This window comes from Quercus suber, unplaced genomic scaffold, assembly GCF_002906115.3.
Source record: "Quercus suber isolate HL8 unplaced genomic scaffold, Cork oak 2.0 scaffold_704, whole genome shotgun sequence".
Classification (NCBI taxonomy): Eukaryota; Viridiplantae; Streptophyta; class Magnoliopsida; order Fagales; family Fagaceae; genus Quercus; species Quercus suber.
This window is the reverse complement of record NW_027070145.1, coordinates 153094-178621: the sequence shown is the minus strand read 5'-3', so window position 1 is coordinate 178621 and position 25528 is coordinate 153094. Positions and strand designations below refer to the sequence as shown.

General features: G+C 36.1%; 2 protein-coding genes across 2 annotated transcripts; both read right to left on the bottom strand.

Moving 5' to 3' along the window:
* Positions 1-1300: 1300 nt before the first annotated feature.
* On the bottom strand, positions 1301-13437 carry LOC112037231 (exopolygalacturonase). Its single transcript, XM_024070044.2, has 5 exons — positions 13218-13437; positions 4222-4295; positions 3155-3463; positions 1955-2470; positions 1301-1528 (listed from the first exon to the last, which is right to left on the bottom strand). The coding sequence occupies exons 1-5, from the start codon at positions 13435-13437 to the stop codon at positions 1301-1303; spliced, it is 1347 nt and encodes a 448-aa protein (XP_023925812.2).
* Positions 13438-17140: 3703 nt separating this feature from the next.
* Positions 17141-18123, bottom strand: LOC136064544 (uncharacterized). The gene is made up of 3 exons (XM_065766434.1): positions 18082-18123; positions 17630-17829; positions 17141-17471 (listed from the first exon to the last, which is right to left on the bottom strand). The coding sequence occupies exons 1-3, from the start codon at positions 18121-18123 to the stop codon at positions 17141-17143; spliced, it is 573 nt and encodes a 190-aa protein (XP_065622506.1).
* Between the last annotated feature and the right edge of the window lie 7405 nt (positions 18124-25528).

Below are 25528 nucleotides of genomic sequence, written 5' to 3'. Positions count from 1 at the left end.
ACGCACAAGATAATGAGAATATATATATATATATATATACTTTAGAGAGTTTTAACTTTCAACCTACAGTATCTGTTTCTGATGATACTTATATCACCAGACCAAGATACTAATCAGTTTTTGGCATAAGTAGAGATTGAATTTTAAATCTCTTATTCAACCATGAAAGACTTTACTAGTTAGCACCAATCGGTTTTTGGTGTAATATATATACTTTAGAGAGTTTTAACTTTCAACTACAGTATCCGTTTCTGATTATAGTTTTATATTACTAGACCAAGATATTAATCAGTTTTTGGCATAGGTAGAGATTGAACCTTAGATCTCTTATTTAACCATGAGAGACTTTACCAGTTAACACCAATCGGTTTTTGGTGTAGGCAGAAATTAAACCCCAAATCTCTTATTTAACCACTAGAAATTTTATCAGTTGAGATAATTAAAACCCGCATAATAAGAAAATATTCATACACTCATTTTAGTAGTTTGAGTAGCTTTATTTAAACTTAAATCATAAACATCAAAGAAAATGTTATTATGTATTATTATTATTTTTATAATTGTTACAACAAGTGGGGGTAGTGTGATTTAAAGTTTCAACCCTAATTTTATCATTTTAAGGAAGATTTAGCCAATGTCAATGAACTGGCACCAAAAGTTATTGATGAGCTGGATGTGTGGGTGTTTGGGGGGGGGGGGGTGTGGTTGGGTGTTGTTCCAATTCTTAATGCAGCTATTAAAGAGGAAAATTTGTAACATTGATGGTGACTAGTTATAAAAGCATGCTACTTAATTTAGAGATTTGTTTGACATGTATAAGGAGTTTTGTTTTTTGGTTAATCGTGTACAAGAATTTAATATAGTACTATTATCAAAGATAATGCCAATCCAAAATCTCAAGAACAGCCTAAAATAATAACTATTGAAGCTTTTAAACAAATCAACCATTTATTGCTGAAAGACCAGCTTATTTTTGGTCATGTATATCTTCTGTTTTTTTATATTTGAAAAGTGAAAGATAGATAACTATGTATATCTTAGTCTGCAGGACTAGGCTAATTAAGAATGGCAAAACTATAGCCGGAAAACCATGAAACAATCTCTCCATTCTCCAATGTGCAAATTAATCATATAATAGTATTTGACATGTTAGAATATAAATGCCTTGAACCTGATAATAAGCACAAGAATGAGCCATTAGAAGAAGGGGATCCTCAAGTCTACATTATTTCTAATATTCTGGCCGTATATATATATATGGGAAAGCATAGTAAAATGGAACGTGCTAGTGATAGCAGGATTATATGCATGACGCAGGATTTTGAGGACCAAGAGATTCGCCTTTGACATTATTGCATAGAGCAGTAGAGCCCTCTCCATCACGGCCATGATAATGCAAATTGATGTTCTCCATCACTAGGTCTCTGCATGGTGTGCTTTGGCTGCATCGGAAAGTTACTGCGACTTTCGAACCTGAATATCCCCAGATGTTTCTGTATGTGACATTGCTAATTTGAACACGAGAGGGCTGTAGACAAGAAAGGAAATCACAAGTTTTATTAGTAATTAAGTACACTTTGTTAATAATTAATTGGCAATGTGTGGAACTTGTGCATACAAGTGGAAGACTTTGCCAATGCAGTTTTTTATTCGCTAGCATGCTTTTTGGTACCACTAATATAGAGATCATAAATAACCATAAGATGTTTTGTGAAAGTAAAATGCTATAAGTACGACCATTTTTTTAACAAAAGCTTTACAAACTTATATATCAATCAATATATTAATGTCACATTAACAACATAATAAAAATGTCAACTTTTTAACCAAGAGCCTATTTTCTCTCGGAGTCCATCTTATACACTAGCATCTACATTGCAAAGTGGATATCATAAATTTACATCTATCATAATAAAAAAGAAAAAGAAAAAAAGAAATGGATTATTAAAATTACCTGTGTTTTGCAAGGAGGGTACGGGCAATATTCTTGATCTATAATGATGGGATTGCCAACTTGATTCATGAAAATGTCTTCATATATCAAGGCGGAAACCTTACCAATTCCAGGAGAAGCCCAAGTTTTGATTCTTATGCCATCAGAAGTATTGTGAAATGAGCAGTTTCTAACCCTTATATCAAACAAATCATTTTGATCTCCATCTTTGCCAAGGCTTCCAATACTAATTCCATGCCCAGGTCCACAAGTAACATTAAAAATACGTACATGTCTGGTTCCGGCTAGCATGGCTATACAATCATCACCAGTACGAATCGTTGTTTGTTGGATTTTGATGCCCCTTGAATTTGCCATTTTTATCCCATCCGTGTTGGGGCTGTCAGCAGGGGCTGATATTCTAGTATTAGTGAATTTTACTTCCACACATCCGAAAACCACAAAATGGGTGTTCTTGCTGTTGATTGATCTCAAGTGATGAACCCATGCATTGGTCACAAAATCAAATCTCATTGTCTGAAAATATATTTGCAATGCATAACTAGACGTTAGTCTCTTACATTTGGAACAAGATAACAAATTAAAAAAATTTACTTTTTAATAATACTATAGAGAAATTTTAAGATTAGTATTAGTGATAAAAAATATATGCATGATCAGTAAATACCACTATTTTTGGATCTTCCAACTTCTAAATTATTCTCACAAGAGATGTGATGGAAGATGAAGAATATGGGACATCCCACAATTTGAGCAATGTAAAAATCTATCGAAGAATTGTATGTATAGCTTGTGTTCTTATAAAAATGTATAGTACTATTATTATTATTATTATTTTTTTTTTTTGATAGATAAAACAAAATCATAGTAATAGAGATGTATATCTCATGGCCAGTCCTAAGAGGTAAAGGCAGCAACGCTGCTCTACGAGGCAATGGAATATGAGACCACTCTTCGACGGAAGAACTCCCCCAATGAAGGAAGAGGACCATCAACGTCAACAAGCATTTATATGTGACATTAACTTAGGAATTTGCAAACAATAAACAAATTTTGCTCCTATCAATTAAGGGATCTGATCTAAAATCCCCTGTCACGTTTTTATAAAATACTCCAATTGACTTTAATCATTGTAACGACACCAGTACATACATGCATACGCATCTATATACATACATGCATATGTATGTCCCTACTTACCGTTGGTAAAGAGGGACAATTGGGATTCTTGTTGCAGTCATTGTAAGTCCAAGCCTCCTTTCCCTGACCATCCAAGACGCCACCACCACTCACTGTCAAATTGTTAATATATCGAAAATTGATCCAGTTCTGGGTGATAAACAGGGATGGTTCAGTAGGAGCCTTGAGATACCCCTTAATCACAAAGGCTATTGGACCCTTGCATGGACCCTCAAATTTTACTGAGTTCACCCTGTATGTTCCAATGGGGATCCAAACCCTAGCCCTTCCAGTCCATTCACATGCTTCCTTCCATGCCTTAAGAAATGCCTGACAAAACATCCAAAATTCAAGTTTGTTGGTGCATGCACTCAAGTTTGTTGATGCAAAAAAAACATAAAAAAATCGATTTACTAAGTTATTTATGTTAAATTAAATGATTAAATTTATTATTTCCTAATAGATTAAACTTTTAGGATAGTTGATGATTTTACATAGTATCAAAGCAAGAGGTGTGTTGGGTGCCAAATAATAAGGGATGTCCACATATGAATAAGGAAAGTTGGATTAAATGATTTAAGCTTTTTGAGACAATTGATAATTTAACAATTTCAAGAACTATTTTTTTCCATCCCAAATCAGCACGAAGTCAATCTTACAAGCTTCAATTTTACGCGATCAAACTTGAAACTATATTTAATTCTTTTATAAGTTGGTTTTACAAGATTCCAAAGATGTGGTAAATCATATCAAAAAAATAATATATAGTTATCATTGTCTGAATATTAGGTTCTACTGTTCTACACAATCCCATGAAGAAACCATGGACTTCTTTAGGTTAAGGTTCTGGAAGTTGAAACAAATTAATCATGGATTTTAGGAACTAGAATTAATTATCTGTTTTACACATGTTACACCAAGAAAATTCAAAATTGATTTACTAAACACTTGAACTAATAGTCCTGCTACAAACAATGAACAAATCACTAACTCTCTATATTTTACTAACATAACATTTGAGATTGAGATAGGTCTTGATTGAACCCATCATAACCAAAAAAAAAAAAACAAATAAAAAAAAGAATTACCTTACTGTTGTCGGTCGATCCATCAGCAATGGCACCATAGTTCTTCACGTTGAAATCCTTGGTTTGGCCTTGAGCTTCAGTAATACATACCGACAAAGATAATATTAACAAACAAACCCAACCAAAAGTAAGTTTCAAACCCATTTATCTTCTATTTTGATAAATGAAATTTGTCTTCTCCTTCTGGCTGTAGGTTTGTCTACTCCTATAGTCCTATTTATGGGATTATAGTTCCATTTAAACGAAAAAAAAAATGGTCTCTACATTAGATGAATCTAATTTGTATTGATTTTATTGATTGTATTTCTTGGTATGGGAAACATGAGAGATTTCTTTCTGCTTGAGATGGTATTTTCATATTTTGAGGTATATTTTTTTGAGAAGATTTTATGAGGTATATTAATATGGAAAGTTGACAAAACATGTATAAGAAGGAAGGGAAAAATGTCCTCCACCATTTAAGCATTTCTATATATATTAAATTTGATCTGAGAAAAAATAAAAAGAAAAGATTTTAATAGAGATTTCAATTAACATTTATTCCAAAAAGAGACCTTATATATGCCATGTCTGACTCAACCCCAAATCCAAAGAAAAAGAAAAGATTTTAATAGAGATTTTAATTAACATTTATTTGAAAAAGAGACCTTATATATGCCATGTCTGACTCAAGTCTCAACCCCAAATCCATAACGGATTCTCTCTTTATTTGTAACATGAATATCTTTTTTAATTAACCCTGAGGATTGAAAACTTAACTTTGGGGGGAAAAAAATTTTAAATGGGGGCAAGAACCACGTAAGATAAGAAAATATAATTGATTTTAATTATATTTTAGTTCCGTAATTTTTTTTCCCTGGTATAGAAAACTAGTTTAAAAATGGATAAGATATATTCCCTTAAAAAACTAATTTCGACTTAATTTATATCAGATACATATTCCCTTATCACTTTTGATTAAAAAAAAGCATAATCCAAAAAAATAAATGAATTTTAAAATTTTGAAATGTTCACGTAGGAGAGCAGAAGATACATATTCGGTTTTCCTACAAAAGATGTTTCTAACCTAAGTTCAGAGTATCTAGAGCCTAAATGGCTAATAGAGTTCATATAGTGGTGCCCTCAAGGAGCATGGGCAAATTGTCCTCAGAAGGTGTGCACGTAGCTCCCCCCGGACCGCCCAACAATAACTGATGAGGATGTCGAGGACATCAACCTAACGTTGGATGGCCAAGGGGCAAAGTCAGAGGGGGGCATATATAGGGCAACTCGAGGGGGAACAAGGGTAACTTGTTATTGAACAAGGAAGAGAAGAAAAAGGAAGTACAAGATGGTTGTCCCCTTCACATTAAATGCACTGCAACCATTTAGTGGGCCGCATTAATGGGAAAATGACCTTGAACAGTGTCATCACAGCTAACACTCAAGTGTGAAAACCTTCTAGTAAGGTCTTGATGAGACAAGTATTAAGATAGTTTGGTCATAGCCTTCCAAATGTAAGATCCGGATGCATCTTGGCTAAGATATATAAAGCCAAGAAGCACCAGGATCTGGAGGAGGAAAAAAAGGAAAGACAAAAGATCATAAAATAAGAAGAAGAGAGATAAATTAATTGTGACACCATCCTCCGACTAAACTTGAGAACCAACACTTAGTTTTTTTTTCATCGATTTCTTACTTGAATATTAATCAATACACTAGTAGTTTCTTGATGAGATTAACATTTTTTTTGAATTGTGACGGGTACTGATGGATTGATCTTGCATCCCATCTCTAAAAATGAATTGTGTGAGCAAACGGTAGCTGAAGCTAGAATCAAATCAAATTTGTCTTTCTCTCTCTTTGAGGAATTTAAATGGGAGAAGCCCTTTAAATAATAGTATAGATAGTTGTATTCCATAAAAAAAAAAAAAAAGATATAGTTTGGCGCAATTATGACTTTTAAGTTCAACTTTTATTCTTATATATATAAAATATTGCATTTTGGTTCAATGTTATTTGCTGAATTTCACGTACGTGAAAGGTTTTTTTTTTTCTTCTTCTTCTGGGAATAAGTGCAAAGTGTTGCCTCAACTGCTTTTGTTTAATGGATGAAATAAGATGGATTTAGGGGCATATGATGATAATTTAGTAGAATTTAGCTAAATTCTACGTTTAAATTATCATCATATGCCCTTGTAGATACAATTTTTAATACATTAGATTCCCTAATTAAATTTAAATACATGGCTGCTTCTAAAAAAAATTACATACATGGTTAATTAAAAAAAAGAAGAAAAATCGCACACATGGTTTTATTGACTAATAAAGTACAAACAATGATATCTCTTTAAAGAATAATTAAATTCAATACAACTATGTGTTTAAGTTTAATTAGGGAATTAAATACATTGCACCTAAGGAATTGCATCTATGTTTTACCAATAGTGGGTTCGAGTTAGTTTAATTGGTAAAGTTTTGCTCTGAAATAAAAGATCTAGATTTCAAACCTCACCTATATAAAACATCGATTGTTGTCTTGGCATAATGATAAAGAGCAATTATTACGGAGCAGATACAATCATGATATTGTAGTAATATTTAGAATTTCTTGAAACTTAGGTAATATAATTTTAGAGAAATAATCACACATGAGACAATCATGGTTTCTAGGACCCACTTTTTGGTAAAGAATTTTAATTGAAATAGACTTTAAATTTTCTGAAAACTTAGATAATGGAGTTTTACCTACATTATGTTAAGAATAGTGCCATAAAACCCAATTGTATGACATTATCTTTTAAATAATAAAAGTTCTATTTTATGAGTTTTTTTTTGCATGAATATTTGGACCTTATATTTTAGTCCGTGTGATGTATTGCAGGCCATTTGGATATGAGTATGAGGTTCACATACAAAAGGTATTGTGAGCGAGCAAAAACACTTAAGCCCTCCTAGAATAGGGAGTTTATGTATGATGGCCCAATACAATTAATTTGTTAGAGATTAGACTTTTGAGGTCACCCTTGATATGCTTATGTGGTTTAGCTATAAAGTGAATGGAAAAACATTGCATAAGTTACAAGAGAGCAGTAGAATTTCATATTAACACTTCTTGGGGTTAGGCCGAGGAACATCAGTTCATGTAATATTTAAGTCTCAATTACAGGACAGTGCTTCATAGGATATATATATCTCTTTTCAATTTTTTGTCCCTCCTTCTAGAGGGCTTTCCTTTCTTTATATAGCTAGCTGAATAGCACCCTAACCCTACACTTGTATAGTCACTGACATATTTTTGGATGTTTGTCCCATCAAAGTTTTGTTGGAGGTGGAAAATGTGCTACAAGCTGTGAGGGTACTATTCAGGGGTCATTCTTTCATTAATGTGGCCAGCTGAATTGGTGCAGTGCATTAAATGTGGAGGTAATGTCTGCTTTATCTGGATATTTCCCTTCTTCTTTGCTTGCACATCTTTACTGTCTTCTTCAGTATTTTGTCCTTTGGTGCAAGTGGTCTGCTTGATGCTTCCCGATGAACACTTGCTCTTTGGGCTCTTCGCAGAGTCAACCTATTCGTCTTTCCTCCTTGGATCCTCATCCATGTGTCGGGTCAGGACTAATGTGTGGGTGGGCCCTTCCACCTCCTCAGACTGGGCCAACGAGCTCTATTTCGTACTCAGATCTTACCCCTCCCATAGGTATAAATCACAAGTACGTTATTATCTCATAAACCCTAGTTCATAGTTGGTGATGAAATTGAGTATTTCAATTGTGAAGACTATAATATATCAATTATGTTGATTTTTCTTAATCATGAAAGTGGAGACTTTTGATTGATATGTGAGTGTGTCTTAAGTATGTAAGGTACACTAAGTTGGACCACTGTGAAATTTATTGTTCTACTAACTATTTGAACAAATAAATCTCATGATTGCTAGTGGTATAGGCTCTTAATCCTGAGAGGATGGTGAACTCAAACATAAAAATATTGGTTGCTTTGATGTATACCAGAGTGAGATATTGGATGGTCAAAACCTCAGTATTTTGGACAATCACATGTGTTGTTGTAGGAACATGCATTCTTAAGATAGAATACAGGAGAAAATGGGCAAATGTCCTTTTCGCGCAAATTATGTAGCGTTTTGCCCAATTTTTAAAACTAATTAGGAAAATGCTCATATTTTGAAACTCGATTTGAGATAAATCGAGTTAGGTCTTATAGTGACATTTTTAAGGAGCCTATAGTGATGTTTTAAGGACCTATAGTGGTGTTTTGTAACTCGATCTTAATGAACTAGAGTTATAGATTAAAAAAAAAAAAAATTGCCTATAACTCGAGTTCATGGAGGTTTTTTTTTTTTTTTTTGCTTTAAAACGAATACTTAGAACTTAGAACACTTATCTGGTGTGCCGGCCAGCACCCTAATCCTTCCCACAGACGGCGCCAATTGTAGGGACTCAACTTGGATTGACCCTGAGTGATGGGTTTTCAGCCCAATAAGCCCAAACAATAAATTTATAGAGAGTGGGCTGAGAGGTTTAGGTGCTGGCCGTCGATCACCAAGCATGAACCTTCTCATAAAAAAAGAAAAATGCTAAGAGTTTCTTTACCAATGGGGGGATGCTCCTCGGCCTGTGGCCGAGGAGGCCTTATTGTTCTCCCTTTTTCCTTTTCTTTTTTTCCCCCCCCTCTTCTTACTTTACTAGCTTTTCTTTTATAGTTTTCATCTTCCTATCTCTTCTTTCCATCTGTTGATCACCTATTGGCCTTTTTTTCTGGTCGTCCGTCCCATCAGAGGCCTTATCGGTGCTCAAGTGGTTCACTCTGATCAACGTTATCCTGCCAAGGGGTTACCTCCCCATTAATGCGGCCAGGGGGGGTTAGTTGAGCGCATTAAATGTGAGAGCGATAGCCTATTTTGGGGTTTGTCTTTCCCCAAAATCACCTTTGTCAGGCCGAGGATAAGGCTGTCCTCGGCGTGGATCGGGAAAAGAGACTTTCCATTACCCTAACAACAAATAGCCTATGCTCCTCGGCCTGGGCCTGGGGCCCGTTTCATGATGGGCCGAGGCTATCAGGCCCATAGGCCCCACAGTTCTATTTTATGAGTTTTTTTTTTGCATGAATATTTGGACCTTATATTTTAGTCCGTGTGATGTATTGCAGGCCATTTGGATATGAGTATGAGGTTCACATACAAAAGGTATTGTGAGCGAGCAAAAACACTTAAGCCCTCCTAGAATAGGGAGTTTATGTATGATGGCCCAATACAATTAATTTGTTAGAGATTAGACTTTTGAGGTCACCCTTGATATGCTTATGTGGTTTAGCTATAAAGTGAATGGAAAAACATTGCATAAGTTACAAGAGAGCAGTAGAATTTCATATTAACACTTCTTGGGCTTAGGCCGAGGAACATCAGTTCATGTAATATTTAAGTCTCAATTACAGGATAGTGCTTCATAGGATATATATATCTCTTTTCAATTTTTTGTCCCCCCTTCTAGAGGGCTTTCCTTTCTTTATATAGCTAGCTGAATTGCACCCTAACCCTACACTTGTACAGTCACTGACATTTTTTTGGATGTTTGTCCCATCAAAGTTTTGTTGGAGGTGGAAAATGTGCTATAAGCTGTGAGGGTACTATTTAGGGGTTATTCTTTCATTAATGCGGCCAGCTGAATTGGTGCAGTGCATTAAATGTGGAGGTAATGTCTGCTTTATCTGGATATTTCCCTACTTCTTTGCTTGCACATCTTTACTGTCTTCTTCAGTATTTTGTCTTTTGGTGCAAGTGGTCTGCTTGATGCTTCCTGAGGAACACTTGCTCTTTGGGCTCTTCGCAGAGTCAACCTATTCGTCTTTCCTCCTTGGATCCTCATCCATGTGTTGGGTCAGGACTAATGTGTGGGTGGGCCCTTCCACCTCCTCAGACTGGGCAAACGAGCTCTATTTCGTACTCAGATCTTACCCCTCCCATAGGTATAAATCACAAGTACGTTATTATCTCATAAACCCTAGTTCATAGTTGGTGATGAAATTGAGTATTTCAATTGTGAAGACTATAATATATCAATTATGTTGATTTTTCTTAATCATGAAAGTGGAGACTTTTGATTGATATGTGAGTGTGTCTTAAGTATGTAAGGTACACTAAGTTGGACCACTGTGAAATTTATTGTTCTACTAACTATTTGAACAAATAAATCTCATGATTGCTAGTGGTATAGGCTCTTAATCCTGAGAGGATGGTGAACTCAAACATAAAAATATTGGTTGCTTTGATGTATACCAGAGTGAGATATTGGATGGTCAAAACCTCAGTATTTTGGACAATCACATGTGTTGTTGTAGGAACATGCATTCTTAAGATAGAATACAGGAGAAAATGGGCAAATGTCCTTTTTGCGCAAATTATGTAGCGTTTTGCCCAATTTTTAAAACTAATTAGGAAAATGCTCATCTTTTGAAACTCGATTTGAGATAAATCGAGTTAGGTCTTATAGTGACATTTTTAAGGAGCCTATAGTGATGTTTTAAGGACCTATAGTGGTGTTTTGTAACTCGATCTTAATGAACTAGAGTTATAGATTAAAAAAAAAAAAAATTGCCTATAACTCGAGTTCATGGAGGTGAAGTTACAAAATGCCACTATAAGTTCTTAAAACGTCACTATAGGCTCCTTAAAACGTCACTATAGGGCTCTATAATTTTTATTTTTTTTTAAACTCGATTTATTTCAAATCGAGTTATAAAAGAGGGGCATATTTCCCTAATTAGTTTGGAAAAGGGAGCAAAATGCTACAATTTTTTCCATGGAATACATAAATATAAGAAGACTCAAAAGATTAAATTAGGGACTCAAAGATTTACGATTTAGTGATTTATAAAGTGAGAATACTTTTTGACTTTGTTTCACTATGGGTGATTCATGGAGGGGTTGAATGATAAAATAATAAAGTCTTAGGATAAATATTTTATTGATAATAACGTAGAGTTCAATTATATCTATAATATAGGGGAATAAAACAAAATTAATGGTAACTTTGACAAGTTGCTATAATTTCATTTGTTTTTGAAATTTACTACATCAAGGTATGTGTCCTACAACTTCTAATATAAGATTTAAAAATAGCATGTTCAAGCATCATGGAGTTAGATATTGTTTTTGTTTTCCACTACACATGTTTTGTATGAGATGCAAATAACTTTCCGGCAAATTAAATTACCATATAATAGTTAATAAGATAAATAAAATTTTAGTTATAGTAGAATTTTTAATTTTTGAAACATAGGTAATACAATTTTATCTAAGTTAAATTATTGTAAAAATTAAAAAAGGCAAATAAAATTTTAGTTGGAATTGAAAATTTCATTTATTGAAAGTTAGGTAAATTAAATTATTCTAACAATTAATAAGATAAAACCAATTTAATAATTAATAAGCATGTAGCCACCTGCACAAACAAGACATAATTATATATTAAGTGTAAATAAATTAAAACTATATTAATAATTAATGAGCCAAATGACATCAACTTATTAATTTGTGTGTAATTTGAAGATTTTATTGTATTCCAAAATTTTATGATATATAATAAAAAAAATTGCAATAAATATTATATTAAATTTTAATTACTTGGACTTTTGGTTATAGAATATTAGCCGAAGTAAAATTTTAAATTTGTTGAAATTTTGGTATTAGAGTTTTATGTAGAGTAAATTATTGGTAATAGATTTTAATCTATGATATACTATCTTAGTAATTAATGAGAGTGTAGATACTTGTCACAAAATGAAGATAGTCACTTGAAGCAATTACTAAGACTTTTCCTTATGCGAAATTTTGAATGTTTTTTATAATCATGGTCATTTGATTAAGTTTGGAAACCATTTTTTTTTCAAAGTTGGGAGTAAGACTATCTATATTAACCATAATAAGACATGTACCAATAATGATGATCATCCTATCATTCTACAACAGAAAATTTGAATTTGAATTTGAATTTCAAAATATCTCATCCACTTTATGTCCTATTATCTTGTAACAGCTACAGTCTATCTGTAATTTATTTTTTAGATAGTCAGCTGTGTATAGATCTCTATATAAGGCTGTATTTATAATAAAAATATTCACTCTAAGCTTTGCAATTACATATGAGTCTTTATTTTCTTTATGGTATCAGAGCAATCATCGCCCCTTGTAATTGGGCGTAACTCATTGAGTATGGAAGGGGCAACCTAGAGGCTAGATCAAAATAATTGATGGGTGAGTAAAGCCACCAAAAGAGAAAGGGCTACTCAATGCCGATAGATCGACTAAAGGTTGTCATGGAATGTAGTGGAAGGGGTGAAGGATTATGTGGTGTAGGTAAAGGTTTTTAGGGAAATGAGATTGGAGCAACATCAGAAGAGGGATGCGGAGGTGGTATGGGATCAACAATAAAGGAATGGAAAGGTAGAGATTAGTCGGTTGAGTGAAGAGACGGGCATAATTGGGATCAACCGTTGGTGACAACTAGGTAGGGAGGTCAATGTGAATATCAGGATCAGGTGCTGCTAAAGGTGATGACACAGGTTGATGATACGAAAATGCTCGTTCGTCAAAGACCACATGGTGAGAGATGCAAACACGTTCTGTTGGGAGATGTAAACAGCAGTATCCTTTATGTTTATCACTGTAACCACGAAGATACAAGGCAGAGATCGGGGTTCTATTTTATCCTTTGTGTAGTAACAGAGATAAGGGTAGCATTGACAGGAAAAAGTACGGAGAAAATTATAGGAAGGTGATTTATTGTGTACGGAGNTACTGCTGTTTACATCTCCCAACAGAACGTGTTTGCATCTCTCACCATGTGGTCTTTGACGAACGAGCATTTTCGTATCATCAACCTGTGTCATCTCCTTTAGCAGCACCTGATCCTGATATTCACATTGACCTCCCTACCTAGTTGTCACCAACGGTTGATCCCAGTTATGCCCGTCTCTTCACTCAACCGACTAATCTCTACCTTTCCATTCCTTTATTGTTGATCCCATACCACCTCCGCATCCCTCTTCTGATGTTGCTCCAATTTCATTTCCCCCAAAACCTTTACCAACACCACATAATTCTTCACCCCTTCCACTACATTCCATGACAACCTTTTGTCGGGCTGGGATTATAAAACCAAACCCAAAATATGCTCTCACGGTCTCCCTTCCGACCACTCCTCCTAAACCAAAATCCATTAAGAGTGCTCTTGGACACCCCGGTTGGCATGCAGCAATGGTTGATGAAATGCAAGCTCTGCATCATAAAAACACGTGTTCTAGTTCTATGGCAACCTCATATAAATGCCATTGGTTGTCGATGGGTCTTTAGAACAAAACTCAATTCTGATGGGTCCTTGGATAGGTTGAAGGCCAGCCTGTTGCCAAAGGATATAGTCAACAAAAAGGTGTTGATTTGATTGAAACTTTCAATCCTGTCATCCGACCTGCTACTATTCACACCATACTTACAGTAGCTACTTTCAAAGGGTGGTGTCTCTGGCAACTTAATGTAAAAAAATGCTTTTCTTCATGGGAATCTCGACACATCCGTATTTATGGAGCAACCACCTGGCTTTGTCTCATCCCACTTACCGAACCATATTTGTCAACTGCAGTGTGCCCTGTATGGCTTGAAACAAGCCCCACGGGCTTGGTTTGATCGTTTTAGTTCATTTCTCATTGATTTTGGTTTTCAATGTAGTCCGGCTGACTCTTCTCTTTTTGTGTTCAACAACGGTGCACATATGTTAATTCTATTGGTTTACGTTGATGACATAATTCTCACTGGCAGCTTTACATCTCTCATGGATGCGTTTTTTTTTCGCAATTAGGGTTTCAATTTTCAATCAAAGACCTTGGGTAGTTGAATTATTATTTATGTGTACAAGTGTAGCACTTTAATGGTGGGATTTTTCTCTCTCAGTCCAAATATATGACAGACTTACTTTGTCGCACAAACATGGTTGATTGTTAACCCATTGCTACTCCTATGGCATCTAAATGAGACTCTCATGCTACCATTGATACTCTGTTTCTTGATATGTCAGATTGTTGGCTCTCTTCAGTATCTTGCTCTTACTCGGCCTGATCTTTGTTTTACGGTTAATAATGTTTGTCAATACATGCATGCTCTTACTCATGAGCATTTTCAGATAATTAAAAGTATTCGTAAGCATGCCAAAGGGTACTTTGTCAATGGGACTTCGTATTTTCATACGCAGTAGCCTCCAATTATATGCTTTCTTTGATGCAGACTGGGCTGGCTGTCCCATTACAAGATGTTCCACTATTGGTGATTGCACATTTTTAGGTTCTAATTGCATTTTATAGAGCGCTAAGAAGCAGCCCACAATGTCTCACTCAGGCGCTATGGCATACACATCGGCTGAATTAACCTGGCTTTCCTTTGTTCTTCGTGACATTGGCATTTTCAAGTTAAGCCCTGGGTTCTTTTTGTGACAATATCTCAGCTCTCCACATGTATGTAATCCTTTGTTTCTTTCCCGTACCAAACACATCACCATTGATTATCACTTTGTTCATGAGAAAGCGGCTCTTGGTACTCTTGTCACTCGCTTTGTTCCTTCCTCTAGGCACCTCGCAGATGTCTTCACAAAGCCTCTTTCCCATGCCTTGTTTGATAAACTCAAGACCAAACTTGTCCTCTGGGTTAAGCCCACGCCAAGTTTGACAAGGAATAATAAGACACATACCAATATTGATAATCATCCTATCATTCTACAATAGAAAATTTGAATTTGAATTTGTATTTCTAAATATCTTATCCATTTTGTTTCCTATTATCTTGTAACAACTATAGTCTATTTGTAGCCTATTTTTTAGATAGTTAGCTGTGTATAGATCTCTCTATATAAGGCTGTATTTATAATAAAAATATCACTATGAGCTTTACAATTGCATACGAGTCTTTATTTTATTTAAACTATTCATCATAGATCTTGGAGAAGTGATAGCCTTATGCATGAAAAATTAATACGAACTCTTAGGGTACATTGATTCTATCATGGATTTAATTAGGGGTAAACACTATTATGCGATAGCGTCAATTTCGTACTAAAGGCTGTTTCGGTTTGTTCAAGAGAACAAAATATTTTCGGTATCGGTTGATATTAGTGTACCATTTCGAGTTTACTGCTATTTATATATTTCTATACATAAATATATATTTTTATTATTTATGAAAGTATGAATTTATTAATCTTTATGTTTATCAACATAAAAGTTAAAATCCACATTTTATAAGCCTACATATTAGCTTAAGTACATATACCAATATATTAGATTAAATAAAATGATTTTAATAATTTTTTTCAATTTTTTTTATTATATTGACCAAAACACCAATACCGGCTAGTACAACTCGATAATTTTTTTTTGGGTATGTTTTAAAAGAGTATTGATACTGGCAGTGGCGGAGCCAGGGCAGTTTTTGTTGTTTAGCCGTTCAAGTTTTCTTAAGAAGAAGAGTAAAGGCTCTACTAGAGCTTTATGTTTGTGGTGTCCAGCAAATATTTAGGTCAAAAAAAGAAAAAGACTATACAAATGTTAAAAGCTTAAAACAGCTGTACACACTTTAGTGTCTAGGTCTATACTGCTATACTAAAGTTAATAGAATAGCTGAAAAGGCTTTATGTTTGTCATTTGTTAGAGTTTGTGTTTCTAGGAAAGGTTTATTGTAATTTGAAAATAGTAAATTTTAATTATTTGTTGATAGATTGATCATATTGTGCTTGCTCTTCCTGTTTCAACAACTACAGAACGTGCATTCTCAACCATGAAACTTCTCAAGACAAAGCTTTGTAACAAGATGGACAATGAGTTCTTAAGCAGCTATTTAACTACGTATATAGAAAAGGAGATTGCTAAAGAATTTAGTTCATAATCAATTATAAATTATTTAATTCCAAGAAAGAGCATAGGGCACAACTTTTTTAAGTTAAAGTTAATGTGAAATAAATATTTTTTAATCATTTTTTTATACATAAGAATTTTATTATGTTTACCTTGGCCATGTTAGAACAAATTTTTGGCTTNCATCTGTACTGACTCTTCACATTCCAGTCATGTACAGGGCACATGCATCACTTCGCGGGATGCTTAGTTGCGAGCTACCCGCGAGAAATCTTCTATCTTCAATTGCTTGAGTCTTCACACACACACTCTTTCTCTCTCTCTCTCTCTCTCTCTCTCTCGCACAACCCTTACAATTAAATCCCACAATAAATATTGGGTACAAAAAGATTGAATAAAATTACAATCAAATTTGGCACAGAATAAAAGTCAACAAAAAACATAGTTGTAAATTATAACTTTACACAAAGTATTCAGTTCCTCACACAATTTAACTAGCAACTGGAAAACCCCCATAGTATATGTAGGAATTGCTTGCATAACTGCCTTTATTAATACTTCCTTGCCTGCTCTTGATAACATCATGCCCTTCCACCCTTGTAATTTTTTCCAAACTCTATCCTTTAGATAGGAAAAAGTTTGATACTTTTCCCTTCCCACCAGTGTAGGCAACCCTAAATACAATTTAAATCTGTCCACCACCTTCACCCCTAATAATGACACAATCTCTGCTTTTTTTCCCTTCTTGAATGTTACTGCTGAAATAAACCAAGGATTTCTCCATATTAATGCATTGGCTAGAAGCATTAGCATAGGTCTGTAAAACTTCATTAATCACCCCAACCTCTCCACTAGTGGCTCGACAAAAAATTATTGAATCATCAGCAAACATTAGATTTGATACTCTAGGTTCCCTACGACATATAAAAGCTCCCCTGATTCGCCCATCTAGCTTTGCTTTCTCTAATAATGAAGTGAAGCCTTCTACACATAATAGGAACAGGTATCGAGAAAGGAGATCCCCTTGTCAAATTCCTTTAGTTGGCCGGATATTTCCATATTCTTTTCCATTAACGAGAATGGAAAATGAGGGAGTAGTTACACACCCCATCACCAATTGAATCCATTTGTCTAGAAATCCCAATTTAATCATTATGCCTTTGAGAAAATTCCACTCAACACAGTCATATGCTTTACTGATATCAAGCTTCAATGCCAATGAACTTGTTTTTCCTTTTTTCCAAGAATGCATAGAATGTAAAACTTCATAAGCCACCAGCACATTATCAGTAATAAGCCTTCCTGGCACAAAAGCACTCTGTGTAGGAGATATAACAGCTGGCAGAATCTGTTTCAACCTGTTAGCCAGCACTTTATATATATTTTATAAATTACATTACACAAACTAATTGGCCTAAAATCAAACATTCTCTGAGGAGATTTAATTTTAGGTATCAGAGCAATATTAGTGTGGTTTATATCAGGCCCCAAAACACCATAATGTAAATAGTCTAACACTGCACTAACTACATTATCACCCACTATATGCCAAAACTTTTGGTAGAAAAGAGCATTCATACCATCAGGTCCAAGCACCTTTGTTGGTCTCATTTGGAACATCGCTATCTTAATTTCCTCAGCAGTAAAATCACTGGACAATATCTGTTGCATATCCTGGGTCACCTTATGCTCCACTGTGCTAAGACAATCATCAACCTGAGTACAAGTACCTGCATGAAACAATTTCGCAAAATAATTTATTGCTACATGAGAAATATCTTCCACCTCCTCCACCCAATCTCCATCAGAATTTTTTACACCCTAAATATAATTTCTCCTCCACCGTTGTGATGCTTTAGAGTGAAAAAATTTTGTATTCTTGTCTCCACACTTAAGCCAAGAAACTCTAGATCTCTGTGCCTAAAAAATCTCCTATTTCATTAATAAATCATCCAACTCCTTGCTCACCTCCAAGAATTCTGCCCTTGAAGCTTCCGTGGTCACCACCATGTTCAAATTTTCCAATCTTTTTTGGAGCTGTTTGATGTCTTCACTGTTCGGCCTGGCCTTAGAAGATCCCCAAGCTTATAATTGATCCCTATAGTTCTGAATTTTCTGCTTGATATCTACCAACTCATGCCCTCCATTATGCTCCAACGTCCATGCTTCTTTAACAATAGCCTCACATTCCTCCCAAAGCAGCCATGTTTCCTCAAACTTAAATCCTCTCCTTCCTTTTCTACTATTCTTCTCAAATTTTTGCGTGTGGAGAACAATTGGCAAGTGGTTTGAAGCACGAGGGGCCAAATGCACCACTGAAGTCAGCTAAAATTTTTCTTTCCATTCCCTCGTTGCAACAGCTCTATCTAACCGAATCCTAGTGTTTGCCTCTCCTGTTCACTTATTATTCCAAGTATAAGGATATCCCTTAAAGCCCAAGTCCTCCAAATGCCACTCCTCCATTGCAGCCCGAAAATCTTCAACTTGGCTTACTTGTGCTGGCCGTTTACTAAGCTTTTCAGAAAACTAGAGAAAAGCATTAAAATCTCCAATACATAGCCAAGGACCCTCCGCAAAAGACTTTAAATGGTTTAGTAACTCCCAAGACTTATGGTTTTGCTGCACTTTTGGCCATCCATAAAAGCATGTCAGCCACCACTTAGACCCGTCTTCCTACTTCACTTTTGTCAGCACATAATTATTGGTTAAATTGATCAAGTCCATCCTAATATCATCCTTCCACAATAAAGCCAACCCTCCACCTAAATCAGGTTTCTTCACAATGATTTTATTTTGATAAGGCAATTTACCATACAATTTTTCAAAACCCTCCTTACCTAGTCGTGTCTCCGTAAGAAAACACACATTAGGAGCTTGTTCCGTCAGAATCTTGCGGAGGCTACGACTTGTCCAAGGGTTCCCAAGCCCTTGGCAATTCCAACTTAGCAGCCTCATTGCCTCCCTCAAGGGTGGTCAACCACCCTCGCCAATTCACCGTCATTAATTCGACATAATTTCTCCCACTTCACTCTTTGTGCTTCCTCTTCTCCATCTGATATAGTAGCCTCTGTTTCAGTAAAGCTTCCTCTCTTTCCAAGCAAAAGTATCCGTGGGCCTTATAATACTTCCAAGCCCATAATCCATCCTCATAATCTTGGTCCACATTGACTTCAGTTTAGGCTGTGCTGTTCCATGTAGATTCGACACAATCTACTCATCCACGACATTAGCATTATATCTATCTGATTGTGACTTTGGACTTTCATCAGCTATTGCTGTGTTTGTAGTTATAGAATAATTAGTATCCTTGTCCACAACTCCTTTATTCCCAGTGGTACTCCTCTGCTGAATATCTGGATTCATCTCATGCACTTAAACATTATCCACGTGATTTGAAGTATCCACTCCTAACTTCTTGGACTCCACCACCTGAATTTCTGTATCCACTCCATGATTTTCGTTTGTACTCCTCATCAACTTGTGCAAGTCAGGCTCCACCGTACTCTTTCATGGCAGTGATCTTTGCCGGCCTCCAGTAATCTACCTCCCCCCCCCCCTTCCACCCTCCCCCTGTTTTTCTACTGTATAATGGCTCGTACAGTGACGTAAGTGATGCCCAAGAATACCACAGTAATAACAAAGAACCAGTAACTTTTCATATTTAAATTTTACCCAAGTGTGTTCCCCATCTGAATCTTCAATGAATCCTCCCTGCCTCAATGGTTTAGAAACCGGTAACGCCACCCTCACCCTCATAAAATAATTCGGTGTATCCTGCCCCCTCCGTTTCCCCACATCTTCCACTATACCCAGTGTACTGCCAACCGCTGCTGCTACTTGTGAAGACACCATATCAAACGAGCCCTCCAAATTTGAATCCATAAGGATGCATGATCTAATTTGACATTACTTGCAGTCATCCCTTTATTCCATCACTTGAGTAAAAGCAGTTGCTTATCAAAACTCCACGGTCCCCCTTTCAATACACTGTTTAAATCAAAATCTGTTTGGAACTTGAACTGGAACAAATTTGATCCAATCTCAACAATCTTCAACTCAGTATTCATGCCCCATGCTTTCCGTATTGTACTCATAGCCGCCCTTTTGTTAAAAGCCCTGCACGTCAAAAATTTTCCAATGAGACTCAAATTACAGCTCTCAATCTCGGCTAATCTACCCTCATCAGATATCAGTTTAATTGCATTTATTAGCTGTATTATTTATTTGCAAAAATCCTTTTTTTTTTTTTTTGAGAAGGCAAAAATCTGATTTAATACAATATTATTTGACGTTGTAAATAGGGACTATTGCACTTATTTAATTTCTCACCAAATTAAGATAATGTTAGCACATTGTTCCCCTAATTCCTACTAGGCAAAGGATTATAATCATTATTATTATTATTTGAGAAAGAAGACTTCAATTTTGTTTATCAGGCAGATTGGCCTATTTCTTAAGGCAATGATTAATTACATACGTTCTATATAATAATACATGATATGCTCATAGTTGTCGTTTTAAATTAGTATAATATCTCTGCTAAAGATTTTCACCCTTAGTTTTATTTACTACCAATTCTTCTTATTTCAACTTTATTTTTTCATTTATTTCAAAAGGAATACGCATAGGAGTAATTTGTAGCCATGAACGAAAGTGGTGGTTCAAGAAGGCCAACAAAAAGATCATACAACACTGTAGAGAGGGAAAATTCTCAACCTATCACAAGTTAACAAATCATACTATCAAGTCCATAAAATACAACTAATTACAAAGCACCACGTATTGCTGCTAGGTTTCGCTATCACTACTTAGAAACCAACGGAAATTTGCCAAGTGTCATTGAATTAGAGGCATAAAATGCATGCAAAAAACCAATCACATATCAGCGCGTGTAAGCAATGACATAAGCAGTCTAGCACGTGTAAACAATGACATATGCAATCCAGCGTGTATAAGTGATGACATAAGCGGACTGATTAGGCTGTGACATGTGTCACCAATCAGACTCTGCCACGTATCGTTTACCCACCTCCAAACTCCTATAAATAGAAGCCTTCCTAAGGCATTTCAAACAAAGGACCAAGACACCTTGGGAGAGGACTGAGAAGACATCTTGAGTTCAAAAGTCTAGAAGCTCTGTAGAAATCAAGCTCCAAGAACTTCAACCTCAAATATGAAGAACATTCAAAGTAGATACATCCTAATCATCTTCCTAGATCTCAAACATCACTGGAATCAAACTCAAAAGCCTCCAGAAACTTCAAGAAACTATAAATTGGTGAAACTCTACGAATTCAAGCCTCCAAAGCCCTGAAAAAGTTCCACCACAAACCTTCAAATATGAAGAACATTCGAAGAGGAATCATCCAAATCATATTCCTAGATCTCAAAGTTCACTGGAATCAAGCTCAAAAGCCTCTAGAAGCCTCAACAAACCACAAATCTGTGAAGCTCTACGGATCCAAGCCTCTAAAGCCCCAAAGAATTTCCACCACAAACCTTCAAAGACAAAGAACACACGAAGAACATGAAGAGCAAAGGATTTCTAACAAGCTCATAGCCAAAGATTCATTGTAATTCTATTTCAAAGAGTTTCAATCCATTCTTCAGCCAAATTGAAGTATATTTGGTGTTCAAATCAAAATTACATTACCACAATTCCAATCAACTAATCTTTCAAGGAGATCAAATTAGTAGATCACTCTTTTGTAATCACAGAGAACCATACCACACATTCATCAATACAAATTTTCATTTGTGACACTGTTCTACTTGCTTGACTTATTTCGAACTAAGAAATTGAGTCATCCACAAATTTTGGCACGCCCGATGGGACATCTCTACCTCTCATCTCATTCTCCTTCAAAGAAAGAAATCTTCATCATCTTGCTACCAACTCAAATGGCCTCTAGCAAGAACATCCAAGTTTCAACAATAGCTACTTCAGTTAGAGTTGGTATGGCTACCACCAACAACTGCATTGGTGCAATCAATTATAACCACCTAAAGCTCACAATCAACTTCAATCTCAATCAACTAAGGAATCCAAGGTCCAAACAATCATATCCTTAGACCCTCTTGCAAGAAACAAGATCATCAATAAGGACATCTCCACCTTGGAACACCTCAAGTATAGGGGCAAATCCCCTTCTTCCTTCACAAGAAGTTGGTCGCATGATTTCTCTCCCACCAAAGGGAACCCAAAAGATGAGATTTCATGTGCTCACTTCAATTCACTTTATTTTCCATCATCTTGGGAATTTGTGTTAGTCATGATGACTAACACCTCTACCATGGACAAAAAAATGGCTGAAATGGAACAAAGGGTTGCCCTTCTCACAAAAGCACTTGAAGATAAGGACCTCTAAATTACAACTCTAATGAATAAACTCAAAATACAAGATCTTGGTGAATCAAGCCATGGTCCTAAGTTCCCATTTGGCTTCACTTCTACAAAGGATGACAAAGAGAAAGAAAATCAAGACATTCCTTAACGGGAACAATCTACTTCAGTTGCTTCTTTTTTAGTTCAACAATTAGAAGACATGATAACAAATACCATCCGAGCACAATATGGATGTTCTTCAACAAGTTCTGTAACGACCCCGCCTCAACTGTGTAGATATTGTCCACTTTGGGACCCATATCCCTCACGGTTTTGTTCTTCCCCAAGTTACGCTGGGGAAAAAGCCTCTACACATTGAAGGAAAGTCATTCCTTATAAACACGTTATCATGTGCTTCCCTAGGCGATGTGGGATTCCATGGAATGCAAGACCCTCCTTTTTGGGTCACTACAATCCACCCCCCTTACAAGCACACGCATCCTCACGTGTGGGACCCACACTTCCGGCTAGGGCATGGCTCTGATACCATCTATAACGACCTCGCCTCAACTGTGTAGATATTGTCCGCTTTAGGACCCATACCCCTCACGGTTTTGTTCTTCCCCAGGTTGCGCTGGGGAAAAGGCCTCTACACATTGAAGGGAGGTCATTCCTTATACACACATTCCCATGTGCTTCCCTAGGCGATGTGGGATTCCATAGAATGCAAGACCCCCCCCCCTTTTTGGGTCACTACAAGTTCTCTCACATATTCAAAACCCTACACGAAACGCATCGTCAGCATGAGAATGCCAAATGGGTATCAACCTCCTAAATTCTTGCAATTTGATGGGAAGGGTAACCCAAAACAACACATTGCTCACTTCATAGAAACTTGTGAGAATGTAGGGACTCAAGGAGGCCTCCTTGTAAAGCAGTTTATTCGTTCACTCAAGGGGAATGTCTTTGATTGGTATACAAACTTAGAACCCGAGTCAATCGATAGTTGGAAACAACTTGAAAGAAAGTTTCTTGACTGACTCTATAGCATGTGTCGCATGGTGAGCATGATGAAGCTTACTAATACCAAGCAATGGGAAAATGAGCCGGTGGTCAATTATATCAATCGATGGTGTTCTTTGAGTTTGGATTGCAAGGATAGACTTTCTGAAATATCTACTATAGAGATGTGCATCCAAGGAATGCATTGGGGACTTCTTTACATCTTTCAAGGGATAATGCCCTGAACATTTGAAGAGTTAGCAACTCGTGCGCATGACATGGAGTTTAGCATTGCTAGCCATGGAAATACAAACCCTCCCATTCTTGAGGAAAGGAGAAAGGAAGTAAGGAGGAATGACAGGAATGCACAAGACAATCTCAAAGACTTAGTGGCTGTTAACACTGCTGTAGTCAAGGTTCCAAAAAAAGGAGCAAAGGCAAATGAAAAATGGCTTGAAGGATGGCAAAAGAACAAGGTGTGTCATCTGACTTTTAAAGAACGTGAGCAAAAAGTATATCCGTTCCCCGATGAAGATGTGCCAAACATCTTAGAACAACTATTGCAATTGAAGTTGATTAAACTGCTAGAATGCAAGCGACTAGAAGACATGAGAAAAGTTGATGACCCTAACTACTGCAAATATCATCGCATCATTGGCCACCCAATCCAAAAATGCTTCGCCTTCAAAGAACAAATCATGAAGCTTGCCAAAGAAAACAAGATTGATCTAGACTTCAATGAAGCTGTCGGGTCAAACCATATGACCGTTTCTTGTGATGTACTTCCAACTCTCAAGCAGGGGGGCAAACACCAACCAAGCTCGCAACTTGATCGACAATGATAATGCAAGGATCTACCCCATCAATGGGAAGTTCCTTAAACACTTCTTCGCTTAAAAATCGAGGATTGCTCCTTGGTAAAAGCTTAAACTACCCACTGCAACATTGCAAGGGATGATGTCTTCCCATTACCTTTTAAAAGTGTACGAATAAAAAAAAATAAACAAAAAAAAAATGATCCAAAGAGAAATCATCAAAAAAAAAAAAAAAAGAAAGAAAGAAAGAAAAGGGATTGTCAATCTAGCATGAAATGTTTCTCCATAGGCCATCAACATGCTCTCAAGAACCGTTTGATTGGCAAGGCGTCACTTAAGATCAATCAATTGCTCACTATATGATGTTCAAAGATCATTATGGTGGAAAATGATAGCTACAAAGAATTGGTGTTACTGAACTTTCCTTGAAATAATGATAAACATAAGTTGATTCTTGGTTGTGGTGTAAACTAAAATCCTCAACCTCTTTTACAAGGAATGAAGTCCACGTAGCATTGCCTATCTCCTGTGGACATCCTCCCACATCTTTGAAGTATGCTTCGCATCACCGATCGCCTGGGGGCATCTTTTTGTACCTTGCAAGTCTAAGCTACATCGTCTTTCTTCTAGGTTGTGCCATTTCACAGCTCTGAAATTTTAACAACATCATCTCCTTTTTGAGTGGTGCCATTTCACATCATGTCTCTAAAATCTGGACAATGTCAACTTCCTCCAAAATGATAATAGATTATATATCTAAAGTTGGTATTGCATCATCTCTCCTTTATAGGCATGTTCGTGCAATGTCAAATTCTTGTTGGCATGTTCAGACATCTTTAAATTCTTGGCAGCATCTTCTGACATCTTCAAAGTCTTGGCAACATGTTCTGACATCCTCCAAGTCTTAGCAGCATGCTCTAGCATCTTAAAAGTATTGGCGTCATTTTTTCCCGCATCTTCAAGGTTTGTTGGTATTTCCTTGCATCTTCAACGTCATGTTGGCATCGCTAAAATCTTAATGTTTGCCTCCGAAAATTGGTGCTAGTGTAACTTTATTATAAAGGCCAATATTGGTGCAACTTCAATGTGAGTGCAAGTGCTACTATGGAGTGTTGTCATAGCTTTATGACAAAGATGAATGTTGGCACAACTTCGGTATGAATGAAGTGTTGACAATAAAATGTCGAGACAACTTTATGGCAAAAGAAGAGTTTTAGTGCAGCTTCATTACAAAGGCAAATGATGGTGCGACTTCATAGCAGATGCAAGTGCA

Coding starts and splice junctions, on each gene's coding strand:
- LOC136064544 (XM_065766434.1), bottom strand. CDS start 18,123: ATGGTGGTGACCACGGAAGCTTCAAGGGCAGAATTCTTGGAG. Junction 17,830..18,081: donor CAAGGGCAGAATTCTTGGAG/GTGAGCAAGGAG, acceptor ACTTGTACTCAG/GTTGATGATTGTCTTAGCAC. Junction 17,472..17,629: donor GATAATGTAGTTAGTGCAGT/GTTAGACTATTT, acceptor GCTGGCTAACAG/GTTGAAACAGATTCTGCCAG.
- LOC112037231 (XM_024070044.2), bottom strand. CDS start 13,437: ATGGATTTTGGTTTAGGAGGAGTGGTCGGAAGGGAGACCGTGAGAGCA. Junction 4,296..13,217: donor AACAATAAAGGAATGGAAAG/GTAGAGATTAGT, acceptor GTATTACTGAAG/CTCAAGGCCAAACCAAGGAT. Junction 2,471..3,154: donor ATTGTCCCTCTTTACCAACG/GTAAGTAGGGAC, acceptor ATATATTTTCAG/ACAATGAGATTTGATTTTGT.